The sequence below is a fragment of the Gallus gallus genome, chromosome 1 (genome assembly GCF_016699485.2).
Source record: "Gallus gallus isolate bGalGal1 chromosome 1, bGalGal1.mat.broiler.GRCg7b, whole genome shotgun sequence".
Lineage (NCBI taxonomy): Eukaryota > Metazoa > Chordata > Aves > Galliformes > Phasianidae > Gallus > Gallus gallus.
In genome coordinates this window covers 21,054,043-21,077,149 of record NC_052532.1, presented here as the reverse complement: position 1 = coordinate 21,077,149, position 23,107 = coordinate 21,054,043, and the positions used below count along the sequence as shown (strand labels likewise).

The 23,107-nt window shown below is 38.4% G+C and overlaps 1 protein-coding gene across 7 annotated transcripts in view; it reads right to left on the bottom strand.

Annotated features, from left to right (window-relative positions):
- Positions 1-13,081: 13,081 nt before the first annotated feature.
- Positions 13,082-23,107, bottom strand: part of ZNF800 (zinc finger protein 800) — a 77,757-nt gene continuing 67,731 nt past the window's right edge. For 4 of the 7 annotated variants that reach the window (XM_025147527.3, XM_040688715.2, XM_040688768.2 and 1 more), the window contains 3 exons: positions 20,646-20,789; positions 16,188-17,943; positions 13,082-14,774 (listed from right to left, as the gene is read on the bottom strand). In XM_025147527.3, coding sequence (XP_025003295.2) covers positions 14,765-14,774; positions 16,188-17,943; positions 20,646-20,789 — 1,910 coding nt within the window. In that variant the 3' untranslated portion in view covers positions 13,082-14,764. Of the gene's footprint in view, positions 17,944-20,645; positions 20,790-23,107 lie in introns of all 7 variants that reach the window. The other 3 variants (XM_040688950.2, XM_040688863.2, NM_001199499.2) reach the window with 2 other exon arrangements.

Sequence of the window (23,107 nt, the reverse complement as noted above, 5' to 3'; positions counted from 1 at the left end):
TTCACTGAGAAAGATATGAGGTATAACTGACCCTGTTTTGGAATGAGTAAAGATAAAGTCCAAATGCCCCTTTCAGACCTATCAATCTCAGTTTGCCTACGTATTACAAAAAGAGAGAGAGAGAATATCTTATACCTTACAGAAGCAATCTCTTCCCTGTGAGTAGCCAGCCTCTGTCCCTGCTTAGATAAGTATGCCTTGCTGTGTTCTCACTTATCTGCCCTCTCCAGATCAGCACACAGGTTTTACTTGCTCCAGAGCTGCTACCTGAACTCTCCAATTTCCTGTGAGTATGCCAGGGCTATTTCTGCTTCCTCTAAGCAATACTCCACAGAGGATACAAAAACCTTTATGGATGATTAATAGCTAGCTTTCAAGTCTTAATGATTTGGCTTAGAAACGACATCTTATAGATCAGTCAGCTAATCTAGATCTTGGCCAGCTTCTCGTCTGCTCTTTCCAACAGACAAAGTGACTATTCAGCTCAACGTCTTTCATTCTTTCAATCATTCTTCTCCATTATTAACCACCTCTTCAGACACCTATTACCGAGCTGCACCACTTTGTTCAACAGACCGTCACCACTGCATCCCCCAAGGATACACAGATAAACCTTAAGCACAGATCAAAAGAAAATGTCATAGAGACACAGAAGTAGTTCAGGAATTAGTCCAATTTTCCAGTTTTATGCATTTGATTTTCTAATTTTCAGCTCTGCAATGATGAGACTACATTATAGCTAAGGGAAAAAACACCGCTTTACAACACATTGGTTAACGCATACAATTTCAAACAGCAGAAGCTCTTTCCTTCTGTTATTGGAAGAAAGATGAATAATAATGTTAAGATTAGTTACAGCCAGTATGTGGTAGATGGACTGTTGCCATATGGTGTTTATGTAAATTAAATGACAAAATAAGGAGCTAGCATTTATAAGCAATGTTTGCACAGTACAGATATCCAGTCTGCATGTGCAGTACCTACTAGCCTTTACTAATTAGAAAAGATGACATCAAAAACCACTTTTATCCGAGGCACCTTAACTCTTGTTTTAATGAGAATGCAGTCCTCTTATTTGCTTAATGTCCAAAGAGCACTGAATTCAGTCTCCACTTTTGTTTGATACACAAATTAGTCTTGTTCTGTAATTAATTTAAAGGTCTATTTTCAGCTGGCTAAACGATCTTGTGATAACAAGTGGCTGTGTTGCCTGTCTAGAAGGGTGTCTGTCCATACCTTGTGGATGGCTTAGATGACAAGACTGAGGCCAACACGACCTCTGTCTGAAGGTCATTAAAGCCACCTACATCTATTCCTTGACTAGATCAGAATTTAGGACCACTTCTAGGAGTCCTGATACTCCGTGTACTTGTCACTTAGACATAAAATGAGGGCTTCAGATAGGTAGGCAAAATGCTCCCCCACACCATCATTGCTCAGTAAACTTTAAATATATTCAAGATGCAGCATTTCAAAGTCCATATGTAGCTATTATGCAGCAAAGTCTAGATGTACTTACTATATATAATTTTTTTTCCTATTTTGTATTATTTATCAAGCAGGAACAAAAGGTATCAAGAGGAAAAGATAATTGACACAGAAATAAAAAAAAACAGTTTCTTCTAAAGCTGGGCCTCTGGACTAAGAGACCAGCTCTCAATTCTCAGGTTATAATGAAAGCATTTCACCTGCTGTAGAAAATGAAACTTGAAATTAATTATGGTATATGACAGCTTCATGAATCCTTGACTTACAAAACAGATTAGATTCAGGACTCCTACCATCCCACCACACAAAGCCAGGAAATTTTTTCTCTAAACATATGCACAAAGGCTAATTAACACAAAATCCTTTTTCCTTACTGAAAAAGAGGTCTTCAGGCTTTATTAGAAGAACAGGAAAGCAATTAACTAAAGATTAAAGGTGCTCCATCTGCATGAAGCATGATAGAAATAGCCTAAAGGAGCAGGAGACAGGTAACAGAGAATATAACAAAAGAGAGGGTGGGGGAGAGAGAGCAAGAACAAACAACAGGAGGTTAATATTAAAATCAAGACACGATCTTTCTCAGTAACTTGTTGGAAGTCAGCCACGGAGGGGACAGGTCTAATGTAGGCACAAGCTTTGTTAGGGTATACAAGTCAGATTACCTGATCATAATGGTCCTTTCCAGGCTCATAAATCTAAATGACATCTCTATGAAGACAAAAGTGAATACTAAGCACAAAATCAAGGAAAGTTGTAAACCTATGTTGAACTAAAAAACTTAAATATTATCATAATAGCATAGGCAATGCATAAAAATCATGGCTGTTTCTTGATATCTCTATCCAAATATATACCCCTGTGCCAGTTTTCACAAAAAGTAACATAATTCACAGGGAGCAGTCATTTGGCATCTTTCTGAAAACTACAGGACTATACCAAAATGGCTTTGACCCCTCTGTCATAGGATAGCATGGGGTTAACGTACAGTCATAGAATAACCTCAATTGGATGGGATCCACGGCGATCATGGAGTCCAACTCCAGCTCCACACAGGACCACCCAAACTCAAACCCTGTGTCTGAGAGCGCTGTCCAAATGCTCCTTGAATTCCAGCAGCCTGGGGCTGTGACCACTGCCCAGGGCAGCCTGATCCAGGGCCTGGCCACTCTCTGGTGAAGGACCTTTGCCAAACACGCAACCTGACCCTTGCCTGACACAGCTCCATGCCATTCCCTTATGATCTGCTCTACAGGTCTCTAGCACCGAAACAATGCCTGAAAGCCACAGACATCGCACACACCCATCTGTATGGATCTAATGTAGCAATTTCACAGTACAACTCAATGGGGAGGAAATCTCTATGTAGGTGTTTGTACAGCCTGACCTTTTGCCTTAGGGAAAATTGCCACATATATTAACTCGCTTACTTCTACCAGCATCAAAGTTGATGTATCTCTGAAGCATCCCCTGTGGTGGAAATGGCTTGGGAAGAGGGAGAAAAAGGGAGGGAAAATCTCATGAAGAAGTTTGGTATGTCTCAAGGAGGTCCCGAGGTCCTACAACACACAGCGTTGCAGTGCACAGAGGACAGAAGCCCTCCCATGACCACTCACATCTCCTCTACCCTTACAGTAGATACCAGCTCTACTTTGCAGTCCGTTTTGAGAGAAGAATGCAGGTGTGACCTGCACTGAGCAATGAGCACATCACACCTGTCAGACAGGTCCTGTAACACCACAGACTTGGCTGCCTGCAGCTCCACGTGAGGCCCCTTTGAAAACCAGGCACTGAGTGCTCAGCACCGGGGCTCCTTCTGTTGGTGAGGGGGAGAGAAAATGACAGAACAGGGCCTTCTCAGGGCTCATCAAATGCTGAGAGGTCCTTCAGGAGAGTGACTAGTCCCATAGATAAGCTGGCAATGAAACCATGACAGTGAATTTGGCAGATGGAGCATCCTGGTAATTCATTTCCTCTGCAGATAAAAATATGCTGCATGTTGGATGAACAGCTTCTGCCTAATGCCTGTAACTGGTCATTGCCGATAGGATCAGAAAGACGAGACAGAGCTCATCCCCTTAAAGAGATGAACTCTCCTTTCTTTTGAGACAAAAAAAAAAAAAAAAAAAAAAAAAAAAAAAAGAAGATTTTAATGGAACACAGCATCTTCACTAAAAATCACAGGGCACCATTTATCTGTAAGTGTTGAACTTCATCTGTTTTCAGCTAGAACAGAAAGATCTGCAAAACCCAAGTGAACAGTGAAGAAAGAAAAGCAGAAACTTCATACTGGAGCTGATAACATTTCACTAACATAAAAGCAACATTTAGAATTCTGTAGGAAAATAATAATCTGTTCTACTACAGATGCATCCCCAAAACACCTTACTATGCTGTCAGATATCTGATTACATCATCTAGTTGTGAGCATACGCAGAAACTGCAACAGCCATATAGGGACACCATGGAGTGGATACAAGGAACAATCCTCCACGTGAAACTCTTCAAGCTCCAAGCTTACCCTTCACTCTACAGAGCTGAAGCTTCACCTACTTGTGAATCAGCTATCTGTAAATGTTTGTAGGAGCAAGAAGTCTGACCTGGGTGGGAGTGCTGTCTGCAATTAAGAGATGAGCGGAAGGAAGAAAAAGAGAAGCATTCTTGGAAATTACACATGGCACATCCTCCCTTGTGGGTATAAAGCACCACGATGCCAGGGAAGCTGGCAGATGTATTGCATTAGCAGCAAGTTCTGGTGGCAGGGACACCAAGGCACATCAGGAATGGGACCACTCCTCAGGAGAAGGTGAGCTGGGACATGGGGCTGATGGCGATAGTGGTGAGCCTCTCACTGACTAAACATGCCCTCCCAGTAGCCATGCAGGATTACATTTTAGGTCACAATTTAGTCTTTTAGCACCTTGATTCAAGATTTCTAAATGTTCAGAACTGTAGATATAACCATCATATTACACTCATTTGAAGCAATGCCATCATTTTGTATAGGCACTAAATTTAAGCTGCACTGTGTGGATCCAACAAATCTGACACAAAGTGCTGGAGAGCACTCACACAGGCAAATGGGCCCGCAGACAACTGATCGACATCTGTGCATTAAATCCAGCATGTCCTGAGGAGGTCTGATCTGACTGCATACAAAGAGAAGAACTGAGCTCGCTGCATGCATTTTAAATAGCATACACAAACTTCTTCCCAAGCAAAATTCAGGCTGTGAAAGCAAGGGGCTCAGCAATGGCACTCCTGGTTTTAGCCATCAACAAGACATAGAACAGTCACCGTACCATACATATACTGACCTGTATATGTCTCGTCATAGCTACCAACATGTTATTGCACTCCCTGCAGTTACTCCTATGAACACAAGGTGCTCAGTCACTTCCTCCTTCACTGGGGGAGGGTGGGGTTAGAAGAAAAATACTTTAATTCCATTCTTTTTTTTCTGTTTTTCTCTTGGGAGAAACTTTGCTAACTTGAAATTAGATATTCATCTTTACCAAAGCCTCTAGGAGATGGTATCTACCTGTAGACATGATCTGTACTTCTTTCTGAATGATACGTCTGAGAGCACAATAGTATGCAAGGTCTGAAAACAGCACACTTACAGATGATAATAACAGAAGAACGCAGCAATTTCTATTTACAATATCTCTTCCATCATCCCTCAGATAAAGTTTTAACATTTTAAAACATAGAGGTAATTTTCCTGTCAGTATTTTGCTTTTTAAAAGCAGAGATAAGTTAAACGAAGCTTAGAGGAGGTAACACGTTAATTAAGTACAGTTTCTCTATCAATATTCCGTAAAGGATTAAGCAACTGCACTGAGCCGAAATGCGGTTGATCTGCACAAGTTCTTGATGCATTAACCCCGCACATGTCTGAGCAGAGGCACCCAGCACGGGACCAACACAGCCCCAGTGCTGCCCCAGTGCCCTGGGACCAGAATGAGCACAGTCAACCAAAATGGAAGTCCTACAGACATCACTCAGAAACTTCAAACACAACCACCTAGAAGCTGTTTTCACATTAATGACTCATTCCTTGGACACAGACTTGACCGAGGCTGACCTTTCTGCAGTCATTTGTCTTCACTGTCAGAATACCCATTTATTTTTTCTTACTATTTCCCTGCACACAGACGTGCCTCCAGAAAGCAGCTCTACCCAAAGTCTGCATGGCTTTGCTGTCTCCGGCACTCACCTGGAGCCCTCTCACAGCAGCAAAACACATATTGCCACACAGCAGTTGTGAAGCAAGGCTCGGCCCAGCAAAAAGGGGCTGTCACAGCCCTGCGAGAGCCCCAAGACACTTGGGAACAGGCTGCAGGAACACATCAAATGCCTGTTCGGAAAACAAACTAGAAGTGATTTTCATGCAGTCACCTGGTATTCAGAGGGGCAGGAGCCACAGCTGTGTGGCCCAATTGCCCGCCTCACCCTCACTGTGCTGGGAGAGGGCTGGAGGTGCAGGTGGGCCTCCAGCCGGAGCAGTTTGCCTCACACCCACCCCTCTCCATCCCTCACATTTTGATTTTGTGCTGTTCCATTGCAGTCACCATCTCAAAAGCCAGGCTTCCTCCTGGCTCAGGGTCTGCGTTTCCCTTCTGACCCCGGCCTGGGTTGGGAAGAGGACACAGCAGTCCAACAGCACAGACAGAGCTCACGGTCGCCATAGCCCCGGCCTCCTTCCTGCCCACATGCATCCAAAGCCCTTCAGTCTTTATATATAAGTGAAGTGAAGACAAAAGGGCAATTTTCTAAGCCTGCGGAGCTCCTCAGGGCAGGAACCACGGCGTTCCTCCCACATGTACTTGGCATAAGGCGAGTCAACCGAACACTGCGACCTCAGGTGCTTTCCTGAGACTTACTGCAGCTACAGGGTTATTCTGCTAAACATTTTGAGTTTACTTTATTTTTATTTTGCTCCCAAAAGGTGCAGCTTCAGAGCAGCAAGCCCAGCAGCAGGAGCCAAGGATTCTTAACCATTTGAATTTAGGTACATGTTGTCATTCACTGTCTCAGAACGACAACTTAGTGACTATGGAGAAAACGATTCAAGTGCACCAAACCTCACCTGGAGGTGGGGGAGGGGTGGCAAGAGAAAAATGAGCACTTCCTTTCTGATTCCAACATGGAAAAAGTGGGGAAAATAGGGCTGGGCAGGGCTTGCAGATCTCAGGCCGCTTACTGGGTGCGTAGTACACAGATAAATGTTATTTCTGGCAACTGCTCCTCCAATCTATTTTTAAAGGCATAAATATAAGGGGACCCACACTGTTCCTGTCTGGACCTCTCCCTGCCTGGATCTCTCCACGCCTTTTTCAAAATCATCTTCTAGGAAACTTTGTAGCCAAATTTTAGACTCCGACATTGGTGGTGTTTGTATCACATTGCTCTCCGAAAAGGAAAAAAGAAACAAAAACCACTGACTCAACACTATCAAATGCCAATCAGTTTCAAAACACACACGGACAAAAATATTAATTTGCATGAAGCTACATAACACATAATCTTACTCTCACCTCTGAAAATCAAAGTAGGTCAAAAAGTTCCTGCTGCCAGTAAGTGGAGTTGATAAGTGTTTTTTAAAAGCTAAAATAATAAGCAGCTAAAGCATAATTCAGCACTGTTCAACTACAGCCCACCAATGAAATGCTGAGGAAACAACCCTGGGACCACACAACTACGTAAGCAGATGAGCGCCTCACTACTTGCTGGGAGAGATCCTTACTCACTTCAGTCTTGTATCCCAAAACCCATTCAAATACTGACTTTGATGATTCTGCTGCCTTCAGATTATGCTGTCCTGCACTGCACTGTTGCAAGCATAAGGAATCAATCTACCAAGGTGGAAAAAATATTTCCAAGATACAAAAATATAATGTTTGTTACTTCAAGATACAGCAGTATCTTAGTCTGTTAGTCTGGTTTTGAAGCCAAGAATGTTAATATGTTGCTTGCTATTTCCTACCACACTGAGTCAGTTCATGGCTGTGTATGCATTCACAAAGTGTTTCAAAGCTGTTCTCCATGCTTCTTAGTACGTGCTTTCTTGAGATGAAACCTCTTTTTAAAGGGAAATCTCTCAGAACACAACCGAGCACCTGACTCTGCACTGCTGCAATCAGATAGTTGCCTTAATATTTACAGCAAGATGACATAGAAAACAAACACTGTATTTTTGAATCTTGATAAGCTGATAAATCTTCAAATGAAAGCAGAATATCTCAGTATCGCCTTGAGTAGAAGAAAAGTAAATTATCATGTTAGAAACGTGAAATAATGATAATTTAACTGTAACTCAGAATATCAACAATAGTGTGTACAGTTTATGAGATGTTTGCATGCTGTTGTATTGCAAAAAAAAGATGGCAGAAATGGAATTTATCTCAGCCTGAGATTCTAGACATTGACATTTAAGAATTAGTCCATGAAACTTTTTAAGCATGCAGGTATATTTTCACAATGCTTAATTTGCTGGTAGTTCCAAGCATGTTTCCTACACGGTTTCTGTACCAGCTGCAAACATTTCCACTCATAAGAATCGCCAGACAGTTGGCTCCAGTTTCTAGGAATGGCATTTTCAGCAAAAAAATCATTAAATCAAGAAGTTTGTGCATCTAGTCAAGGTAATTAATATTCTGAAATCATTAGTGCATAACATGGATCAATTACCTTCTTGAGATCCAGGCCAATGGTTAGTCCAAGATACACAGAATTAGCCTTTTAATTAAGAAAATACACACTGTCTATAAATAAATAAATAACACTCTTACAATGTTTCTAGAAGTCCCAAAACATTGACTGTAGAGTATTTTAGATTCTTGGAGACTTCAACAGGAACATTCCACCTTGGCACCACTTGTATGTGAATGATGGGACCAAAGAAAGAGTATGCCTGCTGTCTGTTGTGATAGTAACACAATGCTGGGCTGAGGCCGTTCTCTTAGAATGGCATAATTATCCATGATAATTCTAGCTTTGGACAATGAGAGGAAAGGGTCAGCCAGTGCAAGTCATCAAAGTTGTCCCTCAGAGGCAGCTTTGCAAACAGTCTTCAAATATGTCTACATCATAGCTCTGTCTCCACACAGACAATGGCATAGGCTACTTCTGGAGGAAAAAGAAAGAAGGAAAGAAAGAAGGAAAGGAAGGAAAGAAAGAAGGAAAGGAAGGAAAGGAAGGAAAGGAAGGAAAGGAAGGAAAGGAAGGAAAGGAAGGAAAGGAAGGAAAGGAAGGAAAGGAAGGAAAGGAAGGAAAGGAAGGAAAGGAAGGAAAGGAAGGAAAGGAAGGAAAGGAAGGAAAGGAAGGAAAGGAAGGAAAGGAAGGAAAGGAAGGAAAGGAAGGAAAGGAAGGAAAGGAAGGAAAGGAAGGAAAGGAAGGAAAAGAAGGAAAAGAAGGAAAAGAAGGAAAAGAAGGAAAAGAAGGAAAAGAAGGAAAAGAAGGAAAAGAAGGAAAAGAAGGAAAAGAAGGAAAGAAAAGACATTGGGTTACCGTGAGATAACTGCTGTCACTGCCCCAGACAAGCAGAAGAAAGGAAGATGGAGCTGCTCAACTACTGAGGCTTAATTTAAAAAGTCACCCATAGCCTGTTCAGTTCAGAGCTAGGCCAATAGAGGCGTGCGCACTTTTGTTTTCCTCATTTATTCTGAGATGAGAACAAGTGCCCTAAAGCAGTACAGACTCCAGAAGTTACACCCCGTGAACTCAGATACCACCTAATCTACTGCCAATTGGACACTCTGCAGGGAAATCTCTCAATGATTTTGGAAAGCTCTTCCCACTTCTATATCGAAGAGAAATAATTGATCTTCGGTAACCTGTTGATATTAGGAAAGTATTGTTGGCAGAAAACTGGTTTACACACCCTTAATGATGGAATGTGTCCATTTCAGGCTTGTTCATTCTTAGATAACTATGTTTCTTCAAAGAAAGAATGACAGATCAGATTTAGGCATGTAAGGAAGCAAAATGATTCACAGAATCACAGAATGTCAGGGATTGGAAGAGACCAATTCCCCTGCTGGAGCAGGAGCACCTAGAATACATCACGCAGGAATGCATCCAGGCAGGTTTTGAAAGTCTCCAGAAGAGGAGACAACAACCTCTCTGGGCAGCCGGTTCCATTATTGTTTTGTATTTCCACACCTATTTCAAACCCAAGCTGCAACCAACCTGCCTTGCCACAAGACAGTGACTTCAAATCACTGCTCCAATGGTCTTACTCATCCCTCCCTTTGCCACACGTTGCAAGCTGGGGAGAACTGTAAAACCACAACATCCTGGAGAATAAAACTGGATTACATTTATTGATCTACATCCTGCAGCAGAGCCCCCTGGACTCTTCTAGGAGGCATTAACAGCTCTAGGAAGATCATTAAAGCAGATTCTTCTGCTTCTAATACAAGAACAGATTCCCAGGATCAAAGAACATAAGTAACGTGGAAAAGCGAATCCTGTTCAGCCAACAGAGCTGAACTAGCAGCTTGGTGCTGAGAGGTCAGATCAGGTAAGTCAGAGCTCCCTGAGACTGACATGGCGGGAAGACCACTACTACAACCAGAAACTATCAGTATTATCAGGTGCCAATATTCAGCACAGTGAATTGCTGACGCAGAGAACTTCAGTCTCGTCCCTAACTGAGGTAAAAGCACTATGAAATCTACTCCTAGAGATAAAGCAGCACACCCTCTTCCATCATTCAGCCTTCACAGCCTTGTCAGAATTGCTCCTGGCAACACAGCAAAATAGTTCATAGTTTAATCTATTTTGAAGAAAAATGTATTTGGCCTTATGTACTATCAAAGGCTCAGGATATCTTTTTTTTCCCCACTATGTCCTCTGAAGTCAATGATATTGTTTCCTCATTGGAGATATTGTTCCAAGCACACAACATTTTTATTAAGATTACCAATATCTTGCCAATCCCCCAAGGGATCGCTGAACTCAGGCAATCATAACTTCTCAAATTACATTCCACTTGAATTACCACTTCAAGACTGTAACTGTGGCGTACCAGAAAACACATTCTGCAAGCTCAAAACAAAAGGAAACTAAAAAGCATTCCATGTAATTCACCTCCTCTCCATTCTCTTTTTCAGTATGGGTACAGAACCTCTGTACCTAGCCAGCAGTCCCTCGTGAAAGTCTCCTTACTTGTGCAAACAGCAGGGGTTCTTTAATAATTGCTAAGGTCTCCTATTGGTCATACGGATTACTGGCTTGAAACCAATTTAAATTATCTCTTCCCTGTTGTCCTTATAACAATCTTTATTGTAAACCCCTCTGTCTTTCTCCAAAGATCTTCACTCTCAGAATCTGCTTTCAACACATTTACTCTCCTGGCCTATTATAACAAAAGCTGACCACTTGTACAGCTGTAATGACAAAGGAAAACACAGAGACAAGTTAATCACACTGATGATTTCTAACGTTAAGACAAAAACCCTCATTTATATCACATTAGTAGATCCTATATTTAAATTCCACAACATAAATAGTTCACAATAGAAGTAAATTCAGAAAGCTGTACAAACAAATCTGTAATTATCTAATGGAATAGGCATAGCTAATAATATTTAGTGATTTCTGAATGATACAAGCATAACATTGGAATCTCAAAACAATGGAAATGAGTCAAAGTAGCAGAAAAGGAAAAATAAAGATAGTATCAGAAAGGGAAACTATCACATCATGTATTTGTGACTTTTAAGCATAAAGAAGTAATCTACTGCTCCAATCCATAGGGCAACAGACTTGCTTCTCCAGGAAATATCTAAATTCTTGGATATCCAAATCAGCAAGTTAATTTCCTTTCTATTACTCATCTCTCAACTAACATACATTTCTACATCTGTGGTTATCCAATTGCTGTAATTTACTATTCAGCAAAAGTTAAACACATAAAATATCTATTCACAGGTTCTTAAAACCAGCAATCAAAACCAATCACCCCTTTCCAAAGTACTTCAAGCATTTGACTAGTTACATAAATCCTGCTCACAGCAGCCTCAATTCCATCTCACTGGAATCCAGCAAAACGCAGATGGTGACAGTGACCATCAACTATCTCAGCTACAACTTAATTATCTCCCAAAACTGAGTGAACCAAACACTACAGGGATTTTAAGCCCTGCAAACTGAGATTTCAGAGAGAAAAGGCAAGTGAAACAGAAGAATTGGAAACAATCCAAAATTAAAAATACAAAAAATAAAAACAAGAATAAAGGACATTCCCAGCTAACAGAAAATTAACTAATGAAAAAGTGGTTTAGAGTTAGAAGTCAGCATTGTACTAGACTGGGAACTTCAGCAAGTCTTATCAAGTGTGAGTTTCACTTGCTGGTTATGCAAGATTTCACATCAATTTGACATCTGAGCTAGCGTCTCAAAGCCTTGGCATCAGAAAACACAAGAATTACTTTAAAAAAAAAAAAGTTCTTTTTCAATACCATCTTCCATATGAAATGCTTAGAACACCCTCAAAATTTTCCGTATGGTATGTCAAATCCATTCTGAATAAAAATCTATTTAACAAGACTCGGCTTTATTTCTGAAGGCACACTGGGCAGTTCACATTCGTCTTTCGCTATTCCAAGCAACAAAGGCCAAACCAACTTATCTTATCAATGAGCAAACCTATGCAAGAGTGCATCCTATTTAACAACTGATATCTTCATATGTTCACATGAAACCCCACATATAAGTCCCCACATAGATCTCGATTATATCCAAAACTCTATCACAGATTTTCAGGATTTGTCAAAGAAGAGCACCCAGCAATCCTTTCCCCCTCCTCTTTCTTCTCCCCCATTCAAGATAGCTGCATAAAAAGATTCTTTAAAAAAATCACTGATTTGAACAAGTCTATCACATTTGTATTCGTTTTCCTCACAGGAAAAAAAGAGAAAGCGAACCTAATCCACAAGACAGAAAGGAGACTCATGCATCAAAAGAGATCTGCAGCAGATTTAACTTAATGCAAGATTTAATTAAATAAAAAAAATGGTGTGGCAATTGCTAATTATTAAGCTACAGCTTCAAAAGGAAACGCACTACTCACAATCTCAAGTGGAACAAAACGATTTTTCTACATGGATGCAGAACTGGAGATCCTTTTGTAGAAAGCTTCTTTGAAACATCTATAACTTTACCTTCTAGAATTTCAAGATGCAGACTGCTCACATATCCAGAACAGACCACAGAAACCACACACATCAGCTGAGAAATGAACTGTTATTCTATCATTATTCCAGCATTTTAACTTCTTAATCCATAGCCATTCAGGAACATGACTTAAATTGCACTTACAAAGGAAGAAGTTCTTCCTTTCTAGAAGAATAAGCAATAATTATGGCAGATCTTATATTCCAACCACACGAAGAGTTAACATTCTCTGGCCACCAACGTAATTCACAATGCAAAATAGGTAACTCAACTTTCTTAGTAACAAGTAAACGCATGGCCTATCTCCTTCAATATCTGTATTCAATTTTGTTTTATAAGGATCATAAAAGCAAACATTGCTTAATTAAAGAGGAGATACCTTCACAAATGACAAAAAGTCAGTACCAAAGGGTCAACCGTAAGGTGGAGAAACGTTCACTCCACAAGTGCCAAACTTTTAATATCAAAACAAAAACATTTATTACAACAGAATATTACAAACAACTAGTTTCAATGATCAGAGGGTAAACTTTACAAAAATTGTACTTTCTGATTGTGGAATGACAGATACTCCAGGTTTACAAAAACATCTTTCTGTTTATGCACACTTAAAAGTGATTTCCAGTCTGCTTTATTTTCAACCAAATACAGTACATTTATCCAAACAAAAGCATGTACATTCAATATAGAACATTTTGAGCAACAGCTACAGTCCAGTTCCCATTCACAGTACTTGCAGTGCAATGCACTAACAGGGCCAAATAGTTCTCTATCCATAAAAGTATTTTTACTTCTGATCTTGTGATCAACAATTTTAGATATATTTTATACAAAAAGTATATATGAACACGAGGCACCTCCCTAAGTAAGGGAGTAAACCCATATAAAAAACACGGTATTTCTTCTGATGTACAGTACCTTTCAAATTGTAGCAATTTGACACAAATCACTAAAACAAAATGTTTTCTAAAACATAAAAAAAAAAAAAAAAAAAGAAAAAAAAAGAAAAAAACCACCGCTGCCTCAAACCTGCCAAGAGTTCCATAATGGCAGGCATGCAACGGGTTTCCTAAAATCCTGGTTAAAAGGTTAAAATAAAGAGGATCTAAAACATTTTCCAAATTACACAAATTCAAGTGCTATCTATAGTGGTCATTTATCATATCGAGAGAAAAATTACTTGGAGTTTCTCTCATACTATCCTCCCTTTTTATTAATATTTAATGAAATAAACTAACATTATAAGTGGTTGTGCACAGATTGTCTGTCTATAACACATCGACGAATATTCACTACCTTCATATTAACATTAGTGTGTTGATCTTTCAAAAAATAAATTGAAAAAATAAACTGCAACTATCATTAAAGTGCTTGTTGTATAATTTTTTTAAAAAAAATTAAAGAATAGAGGAATGTGGATATTCTTGTAAACATCCTAGATGTTTATCAAGTTGTCCAACGAACCACACATGGAAAAAATATGGACATCTTTGAAGCGACTGTAGTACAGTGAAATTCAGAACGTCCCAGAACTGGGAGATTAGTCTATATGAACAAACTGATGTTATGGCAAATACTAAAAATTAGTACAATTCAGCCAATATACACTACATGTTTGCTCTTATACATTCATTTGTAATAAGTTTAAAACAGTATATAACAACAATTGCCAAAGTAGGATATCACAAAAAAGTCAGAGCTGTTCATCAATTAGCACTATCAGGGAGGAAACAGTACGATGAGCTCTCTGAAGATGATTTCCTAAATGAGGAACAAAAGTCTTCTTCCAAAGCTGTTGTTTGTCAAGTTGCCTCTGTATTGGTTTTTTAAGTTCAGAAAGTTCGTGTCAAACCTCAGCTGCATAGAGATAAGCATAGTTTACTGCTAATTTAGAAGCACAAGTGCATTTCAACTACAGCAGTGTTTTGGGAGGAGGCACTATCTAACAACATGCAGTCAGAATGGATGTAATTTAGTAAGAAAACAACAGCTTATGAAGATATTTCCTCCTTATAGTACCATTATCAAGATATTAGCAGTTCCAACACCACATTAAAGTCTTTTTCATGCAAATGAACTCCAAATTTTCCGAACATCACTTGAACCTATCTGAGAAGAAATGGGAATAAATTAATACTTTGCATTTACCAGTATAATCCTGTTTTAAATTACACATAATTACTGTATAAGCTGAAATTTTTAATTTACCATCAAAATACAAAAGGCCTCTTAAAATCACCATAATTCAAGGTCCAGCTCAGCTCATTTTTTGAAGTTCCATCCCATTTAGCCCAGATTTGCTAGGAAGTCACGCATGTTTCACATTATCTCTTAACATTGCTAGGTAGCAATTCACTACAAAAGCTAAACTCAAATCAAATTGCGTTCTGGGATACAGCATTTCAGAGTAAAAAGATGGAATAAGGCACATATAACTTGGTTTTCTTTTCCCCAAATATGCTACAAGGATATTTCTGAATAAGGACGTTAAAAACACTTATATGTATCACTAATGTCTCTCCATTCCATTTTTGTACAATCCCCACACCTTCAGGCATCACTCAGTCATTCTGTAATACAAAATTATCACTTATGTATATAATTTCCCTTTTTAAAAGGTTCTCTTAAAAATCAGAGCATCTCTAATCCTTAATACGAAGGCAACAGAAAACTAAGAAAATACAATACAAATCCCCCAAGTGTAAAAAAAACCCAGTGTTCTGTATAGGCAGAAAATAAGAAAATCCTTGGCCAAACTTGTATAAATATTTAGGCTAAAACAAAAAAATTATGAGGTTCAAACATTAAAAAAAATGAATCACCAGAAGTCTCCAAACTTGTGCTTATATAAATAAGTACTAAAAGGATCAAACCCTAAATCTGACAATTTTTAGAAGTGTCCTTGGGAACCTAACTCAAACTCATTTTAAACCAAAGAAATTAAGCATCCAAATTACACTCAAAAAAACTGTTCTAAGTCCTTCTGTGGACAGAACACAGACGATACACATTATATATATATACACTCATAAAATGATAATTTCAATATGTCCATAGAGAAATTTTCTGTCAACAGCTTTTACCATGGTACCTTTAGTGCTTCTTCAGTGAGGTGACTGAGATGTTCATTAAGAAGTTAAGTTATTCAAATGAACCGAAGGCACTGATAATTTGAAAACATGCTATTTTAGAAACGCCCTTACGTTAGCTTGATTACAATAGATGCCTTAAGGCAATTTAAAGAGTCAACTTGGTACAACTTAATCTATATTCTACTCCAGTTTCCTACCACAATAAATTTAGAAATTAACTCTTTTCCTAAACACTCAAAAATAATAATAATAATAATAATAAAAATTAAGAAACAATTCAGACATATATCACAGTATTTAAGCTGCTAAACCACAGAATCTACGGCACAATATGTTTTTGGCAATATATCAACAACAGAACATAAAAGGCGGTGCTTCTGTTTTGTTTGGGGAAAAAGAAAAGACAAAACACTGTATTTTCCTCACCAGACAACAGCTTTAGATCTCGTACTTCTGCCTTTGGTTTTGTTTTCTTCAGGTGAATGAGATACATTCGCCTTGTGGGTTTTCTTATGATGTTCTAGAAAAGCTTTTCTGGCAAATGCTTTCCCACACTTATTGCATCGGTGAAGAGAAAAGTTTTTTGTTACTTTTACTTCAATGCCAACATCAGCTCCTTCATACTTTTTATTGGGCGAATTAGAGGTGACATCGTGTTTTGAACCAATCTGTTTTGTTTCATCCCTCTGAGGGCCTCTTTTTGTCACCTTATTTAGAACCAGATCAATTGGCTTTTTTATTGCTCTAATTTCTAAACTTGCAGTTATTTTCCCAAGGTAGCGTGGTGACTTTTTATGAACTACAGTTATATGCCTTATCACATCACGTTTGCGACGTGTTTCATAAGAGCAGAGAGGACACCTGTAGTATTTAACATAAATGTTATTTCCATCTGTGTGTAATTCAATGTGCTTTGTCAAGTTCTGTTTCGAAGTAAATTGGCGTTTACAGAGTTTACAGTAAAGCTGCTTGAAGTCAAAGCCAGCTGAAAGTTTTGGCTTCCTGGTTTTTTGCTGGCCACCTGCAGCAGATGCATTGGTTGACTTAGAAGTTGATTTAGTAGTTGATTTACAGGTTGATTTAGTGGTTGACTTAGAGGTTGATTTAGGGTTTTCAGAGTCCTGTTTAACTTTATTTTTCTGTGCTGACGGTGTGTTCTTTTTCTCATTTGAATGATTTGTTCCCTTTAATTCATTCTGTGGAGAAAGAGCGATGGAAGGGGGTGAAGGTTCTACAGAATCTGCTGGTTCAACTTTTAGTTTTATTTCTGTTCCATTGGCAGTATTGTTGGGCCCTTTCTCTCTTTTAGAGTTCTTTCCAGAAAGAGTTATCTTGTGAACAATTTGCATGTGCCTTTTCAGCATTATTTGTGAACTATATTTTCTCTTGCACAGAAGGCATTTGCATGCAGTTAAATTGTATTCAGCCTTTGAAGACGACTTTTGTTTTCGGGCCTTAAAAGATTTTTTAGCAGAAACTGTATCCAAGAACAAAGGTTGCCCAGGCTTTGTAGCTATATCAGGAGTAATGGAATCCCTTCTTAATCCTCTATGGACTTCATCAAAATGCCTTCTTACGTTGGCTTTTGTAGCAAATGATTTATAACATACAGGACAACTTCTACCTAACGCTACAAGAACGTTCTTATTTCGGCCTTTTGCAGAGCACAGATTTGGTTTCTTTTTTGTTTCTATGTACTTCTTCAGCTCTTCCATCTTTTTTTTGTGTACTTTTCTAATATGCCGGCGTACACTGCGTCTAGAATGAAATTCTTTTCTACAAAGACAACAAATCAACTGGTGGCCGAAATCAGAATTATCCAAAGAGTCCACTTCAGGTGTTACTGCTGGGGGCTGTTCTTCAGGAACAGGGGTAGTCTTGTTTGTAACAGGATCAGCAGGAGGTAATTCCACAGTCTCCCCAACGGGAGCCGGAGCTGAAACAGCCTTGGGTGGTTCAGTGCTGGGTTCCTGTATTGGTACTGGAGCTTGATCAGGAGCACTACTACTTTCTGTGTTCTCAACTGGGCTATCAGTCCTTGAAACATACTGAAATACAGCATTCTGGTTTGTTTCTATAGGTTCTAATCTAACTATATATTCTTGCTTGTCTACTCTTGGATAGATTGCTTCCAGGAGGTCACTTATGGCTTGACTCTGTTTATCATTTATATCTGGAAGGTCTGGGGGGGAAAGAAAAAAAAAAAAAAGGCAAAGACTTTTTCAAATGATTTGGCAATTTTGAATTAAGTTTCACAAAATTCAAAGCATCCTTTCCACCACTACATCAATTCAGACACCAAGCACGCACAATTACTACTATTTATCTGATCTTTCATACATAAAGGCTTTGAGTAATCATTTTTATTAAATCAGTATAAGCGACACTTTTATTAGAAACCAAATGTAGAACTACATCTTTTCAGTACGCCAATGTGGAAGTCACCTAAGCTAAAAACCAGTTTGCTTCAAATTAAACTGTTCTCTAGAAATCAGTATCAATTGCAAAATTAAGGACTGTGCTTGTTTGTAGGTGTGCACCTAAGTCTGAAGTATAATTAAAAACCAATTTTCCTACAGCTGGAAACAGACATTCTCAATAAATGAACCCAATTCTGGAAACAAGTTCTTTGCTATGAACCCTGAGCAGTCCTTCCAAACCAATGCAGTGTCTGCATAACCCGAGCATTGCATGAGGACAGACATAGATGAGACAGAACTTAACTTCTGGGGCAGTGAAAACTGTTAGGACTACCAAAACATTCAAGAGACTTCGTAAATGTAAGGACAGAAAAATTCTGTATTATTTTTAGGAATTCTATCTTTTTTTTTTTTTCCTACTAATTTCTCAAAACAATTCAGTGAAAGAATTTACTTCAAGAAATGATTCCCCTGAGCTTCTCCAAAAGTTCACATTGTGGTCTGCCCTGAGAATGAGCTGAAACAGACTTAAAAAAAAAAAAAAAAAAAAAAAAAAAAAAAAAAAAAAAGGCAAGAAAAGAAGCTACAGGGGGTTCTCCTTTACTGGCATAAGCAAAAAAGGAAACTTCGCAAGTGTAAGTTTGCCCTGGAAGTACTGTTTTAATATACTTATTCTCCAAAAAGTTCACTCAAATATTTTTTTGAACCATTTACATTGTTGGCTACTGCAATGACGTTATGTGTATTGTATTTTGTAAAAGCAAAAGTACCGATAATCTTACTGCCTGTTGTTCTTTGACAGATACCCTACAGGTTTTGTAGAAAAACGAGATTAAAAAAAAAAATCCATTTGTTTACATGCTATTGATGATATCACAGCCCTGAGAAACATTCTGTTTTTAAATGCCAAGTAAGTTCAATGATTTCAATTCCAGCCTGGCAGGCTAAACATCAGCACTGGCACAACTAAAACCCCAGCACATGAATGTAAAAGCATGAGGCACCAAGACGATACCATTTGAAATTCCCCACAATGATTTGAAGATCTCCTTTACGGCAGTAACTTTATTCAGAGCATCTAGTATTATTCTTTTTATTTGAAGCACATAGCATTGTTGTTTTCATTTGTACCCTTCCTCGTGAGCAGTGAACTGTATCAGCCAAGCAGCCAATTAAAGGAAGGCTAGTCAACAGCTGGACTGGAAGTTTACTCAGGTTAATCTTATTTTGTTTAGACATTCCTGCATTTAAGTCACATGCACTTACAATTCCATAGTTTTTGAAACGTTGAGGTACAAAGACACTAAGTAAGGAAGAAAAATCACCATCACATCAATCTTGATGAAGCCAACAAAGATGACCAAGATAACAAAAAAAGCTTTGCAAAACACTTTGAATGCTGCCACATTTCCCAATTGTTCAGCTTTACTGAGATCAACAAATCATTATCACTTGCAATTAATCTTTAATACTTTTTAAATGCAAATACATTCATTTTTTTCCTTTTAATAATAAAATTTACTGTCTACAAAAAAGAAAGTGAGCTAGACATGATCCCAGAAATGCCCCAAGAATATAGAATACTTCAGTTGGAAGGGACTTTCAAAGATCATCAAGTCCAACTGCCTGAGCACTTCAAGGCTAACCAAAAGCTAAAGCATATTATTAAGGAGAATGGTCCAAGTGCCTCTTGAATGCTGACAGGCTTGGGGACATCAACTACTTGTCTACAAAGCATGAGAGATGTTTGACCACCCTCATAGTAAAGAAATTTTTCCTAATATCTGGTCTGAACCTTCCCTGGTGCAGTATTGTGCTGTTCCCAGGCATCCTGTCTGGTTCCCAGAGGGAAGATGGAGGTGAAGTGGTGAGAAAGGAATACAGTGTAACTGAAGAAAAAGTCTTCAAAAAGGGTGATTTTTCAGTCTGTGTTTCATGACTAACAATGAAGGATTGCATCCGTGATTACCGAACACTTCCCAAGTACAGGGAAATAAAATGACACACATCACCCACATCACTCTACACGATCCAGCCAAACTCTTTTTGAACTCTACTGATAATAAAACTGAAACGCCTGCCTACATCCAAGCTTTTCTATGAGATTCAGTTTCCCAGCCCATGGCGAGCTTTTCATAATCTTTCACAATAAAAAAAGGAAAAAACATAGAAGAAAAATGGGAAGAATTAAAAATCATTAACAGTGACACCTTTCATTAAAACATTGGACCTATAAAATAATATAAACTATGACATAAATATGGGTCTATGCTGCTAATGCATATTCATTCAGTGCTGTAGCTTCTTTTCTACCATAAAGGTTATCAACGTACATTACCATTTAAATTTAATTCCACATCAGTTTTTTGCATCTTGTTTCTTGTGCATTTGTATGAATGGTACAAAAAGATAAGTTTCTCAATTTCAGGTGACTTTATTAGATACTGCAATTAAGAAAACTTACTGTCATCCATCTGAAGACTTGGAGGACAATAAAACTTTTTATGAGTAATTAAATTTGGTAATCCCCTGAAGAGACTCCGGCACAATTTACACTCAAAAATGGTGTCCACATCTTTCAACAAGATATGCTTAAGTTGTTTGGTTCCTGTAATAAAAGAAATATTATACTTAAGGAAGGTTTTCTGTTCATTTTTTAACTCACGTCATCACATGAAAACAAAAGCATTTTAAAATACAACAATCATATCAGCATTTCATCTTGCGTTAATGCCATTTCACTGCACAGTTCATGATATCTACTCCAGCTTCCATTACAAAAATAAGCCTAGTTTGAAATAAATACATAAAAAAATAAGGTTTACACATATTACAGTTTACAGTCAACAAACAGAACAATGATTCAGACCAAAACCAACAGCTAACATTAATAAGGATTCCATGGTACAATATCTGGTTGCTGTAATACAATTTCCTAAGAGTAGCATAAATCCCTACAGCATTTAAAAAAAGCTCATCATGTTAAGAAAGCAATAGATATGCAGCTATTTCACATAATAAATTACCAGGTAAGGAAAAAAAAAAAACTGCAGAGCATAGAGTGAAACACAAAGAGCTAACATCAGTGTTACTACATCTAGGCATGTGATACAAGATGAAGGTGATCGCGCTTATGGAAGAAAACAGAACTGGAGACATACTTTGAGCCTGCAAAAGGAATAAAATAACTCAGAAAATTTTCTGTTAAAACACACATTGCTCAACAAAACGTGCAGGTTCTCCAGACTACTGTATACATATACTTGGTATATTAAAAAAAAAAGAAAAATCCCAAACCATAAGGATAAAAAGTTTGATCTAGCACTGCTGGTGTTTCCCAGCTCCTGCCTCGCTTAAACTTTGAATCTTTTCATTGTTTACGTTACACTTCAAATCCATTCCTTCATTTCACATCTCGCTAAAACTATGAACATAATGTCCACAATTGGCAATGAATTACTGAATGATGAATACTTACCATGCCAAACCAGAAGGAAACGCTGGCTAAACAAATTCAGCTAATTGTTCTAACTTGCTTTTTAATAAAGGAACAAAACAAAATTAATCTAAATTAGTCAAAACAGCAAAACTATAATAGAAGTTGGCAAAGTACAAACTACGTAACAGACAACTATGGAATACAAAAACGGCATCAAGATACATTCTTTCAGCTGAAGCAGAAGCTCAAGGTTTTGGTCTAATAATAGTGCTACAAATCTTTTTATAACTGCATTTTAGTAAAGCACAATACCTTCTTCAGTTGCTTAAAACCAGGACCCAAACTTGACTATCTGATGCTGCCATCCCATTTTTTCTCCACCTATGCCTTTCCTGGGCCACTGCCCTAGGTTCTTGTATTTTCCTCTCACTGCTCTTTCCTCAAGTGTTACCAACCTAATCTTCATCTGACCTGCATTTCTATGGACAACAAACCATTGGAAAAAATACTTGCATTTATTGAAAAATCCCAAATTTGAGAGCTGTATAGAGTTCCCCTAAGGACACGTTATTTACTGAAATCTCACCCACAAATACTTTAATTCCTGCATATAAAGAAAATAACGGATGAAAACCCAGCTGAACAGAACTGAAGATGCTCCACATAGATGGAATTCCAATAATTCACTACCTGTAATCCAAATAAAAGGCTTCAAGCTTGGTGACAGCACACTGTGAAATAAAATTTGACTTGTCCTGTCAGTGCATGTCCTACCAATACCCCCCTCAAATGAAAAGAAAAATCATCTAATTTACCTCTCCCTCCTAATCAAGGAGACACATTCCTCAATCCCTCTCTCCCACCTCTCTCTCATGTATTAATTAAAGTTCATTCTCTTCCACTCAGTACTGAAGTGCTGTCTAATTCAAACTATCAGTCTTAACAATTTTAAGGACTCATACTAGAGGTCAGACTAGATGATGCAGTGGTTTCTCTGGCTTCAAATCTTTCTTATGCAACTGTGAAGCTTTTCATAAACGTTAATTATGTATTATTAATAATAATGGGTCCTTGTGAATTATACAATAGACCTTCCCAAACTCCTGGAAACAGAAAATAAGTTAAAACCTCCGCTGGTTTTGTTGACCCATCAGGCAGAGAAAGAGCAAGCATCTGCACATTCTTCACCAACTACTGATTGTGACAAGGAGCAGACAGTTTTCTGCCAGCATCTGCTTCCTCCAGCTTACCATAGCTTTATTTCATAGTTGCATTTCACTGGGGCAATCAAATCATGTTAACAGCTACAGATGTAGGTGACAGAATAGCATCACTGTCAAAAGAAACTGCTACAGAGTAGCAGCCACTGCAAACAACTCTCTGGCAGAAACAGCCAAGGTTAGGCCTTCAGCAAGCAATTTCACTTTTCTGAAAAATCTCAGCAGTTTACTTTCTCATAGGAGCACATTATATTCTATAACAGTTAC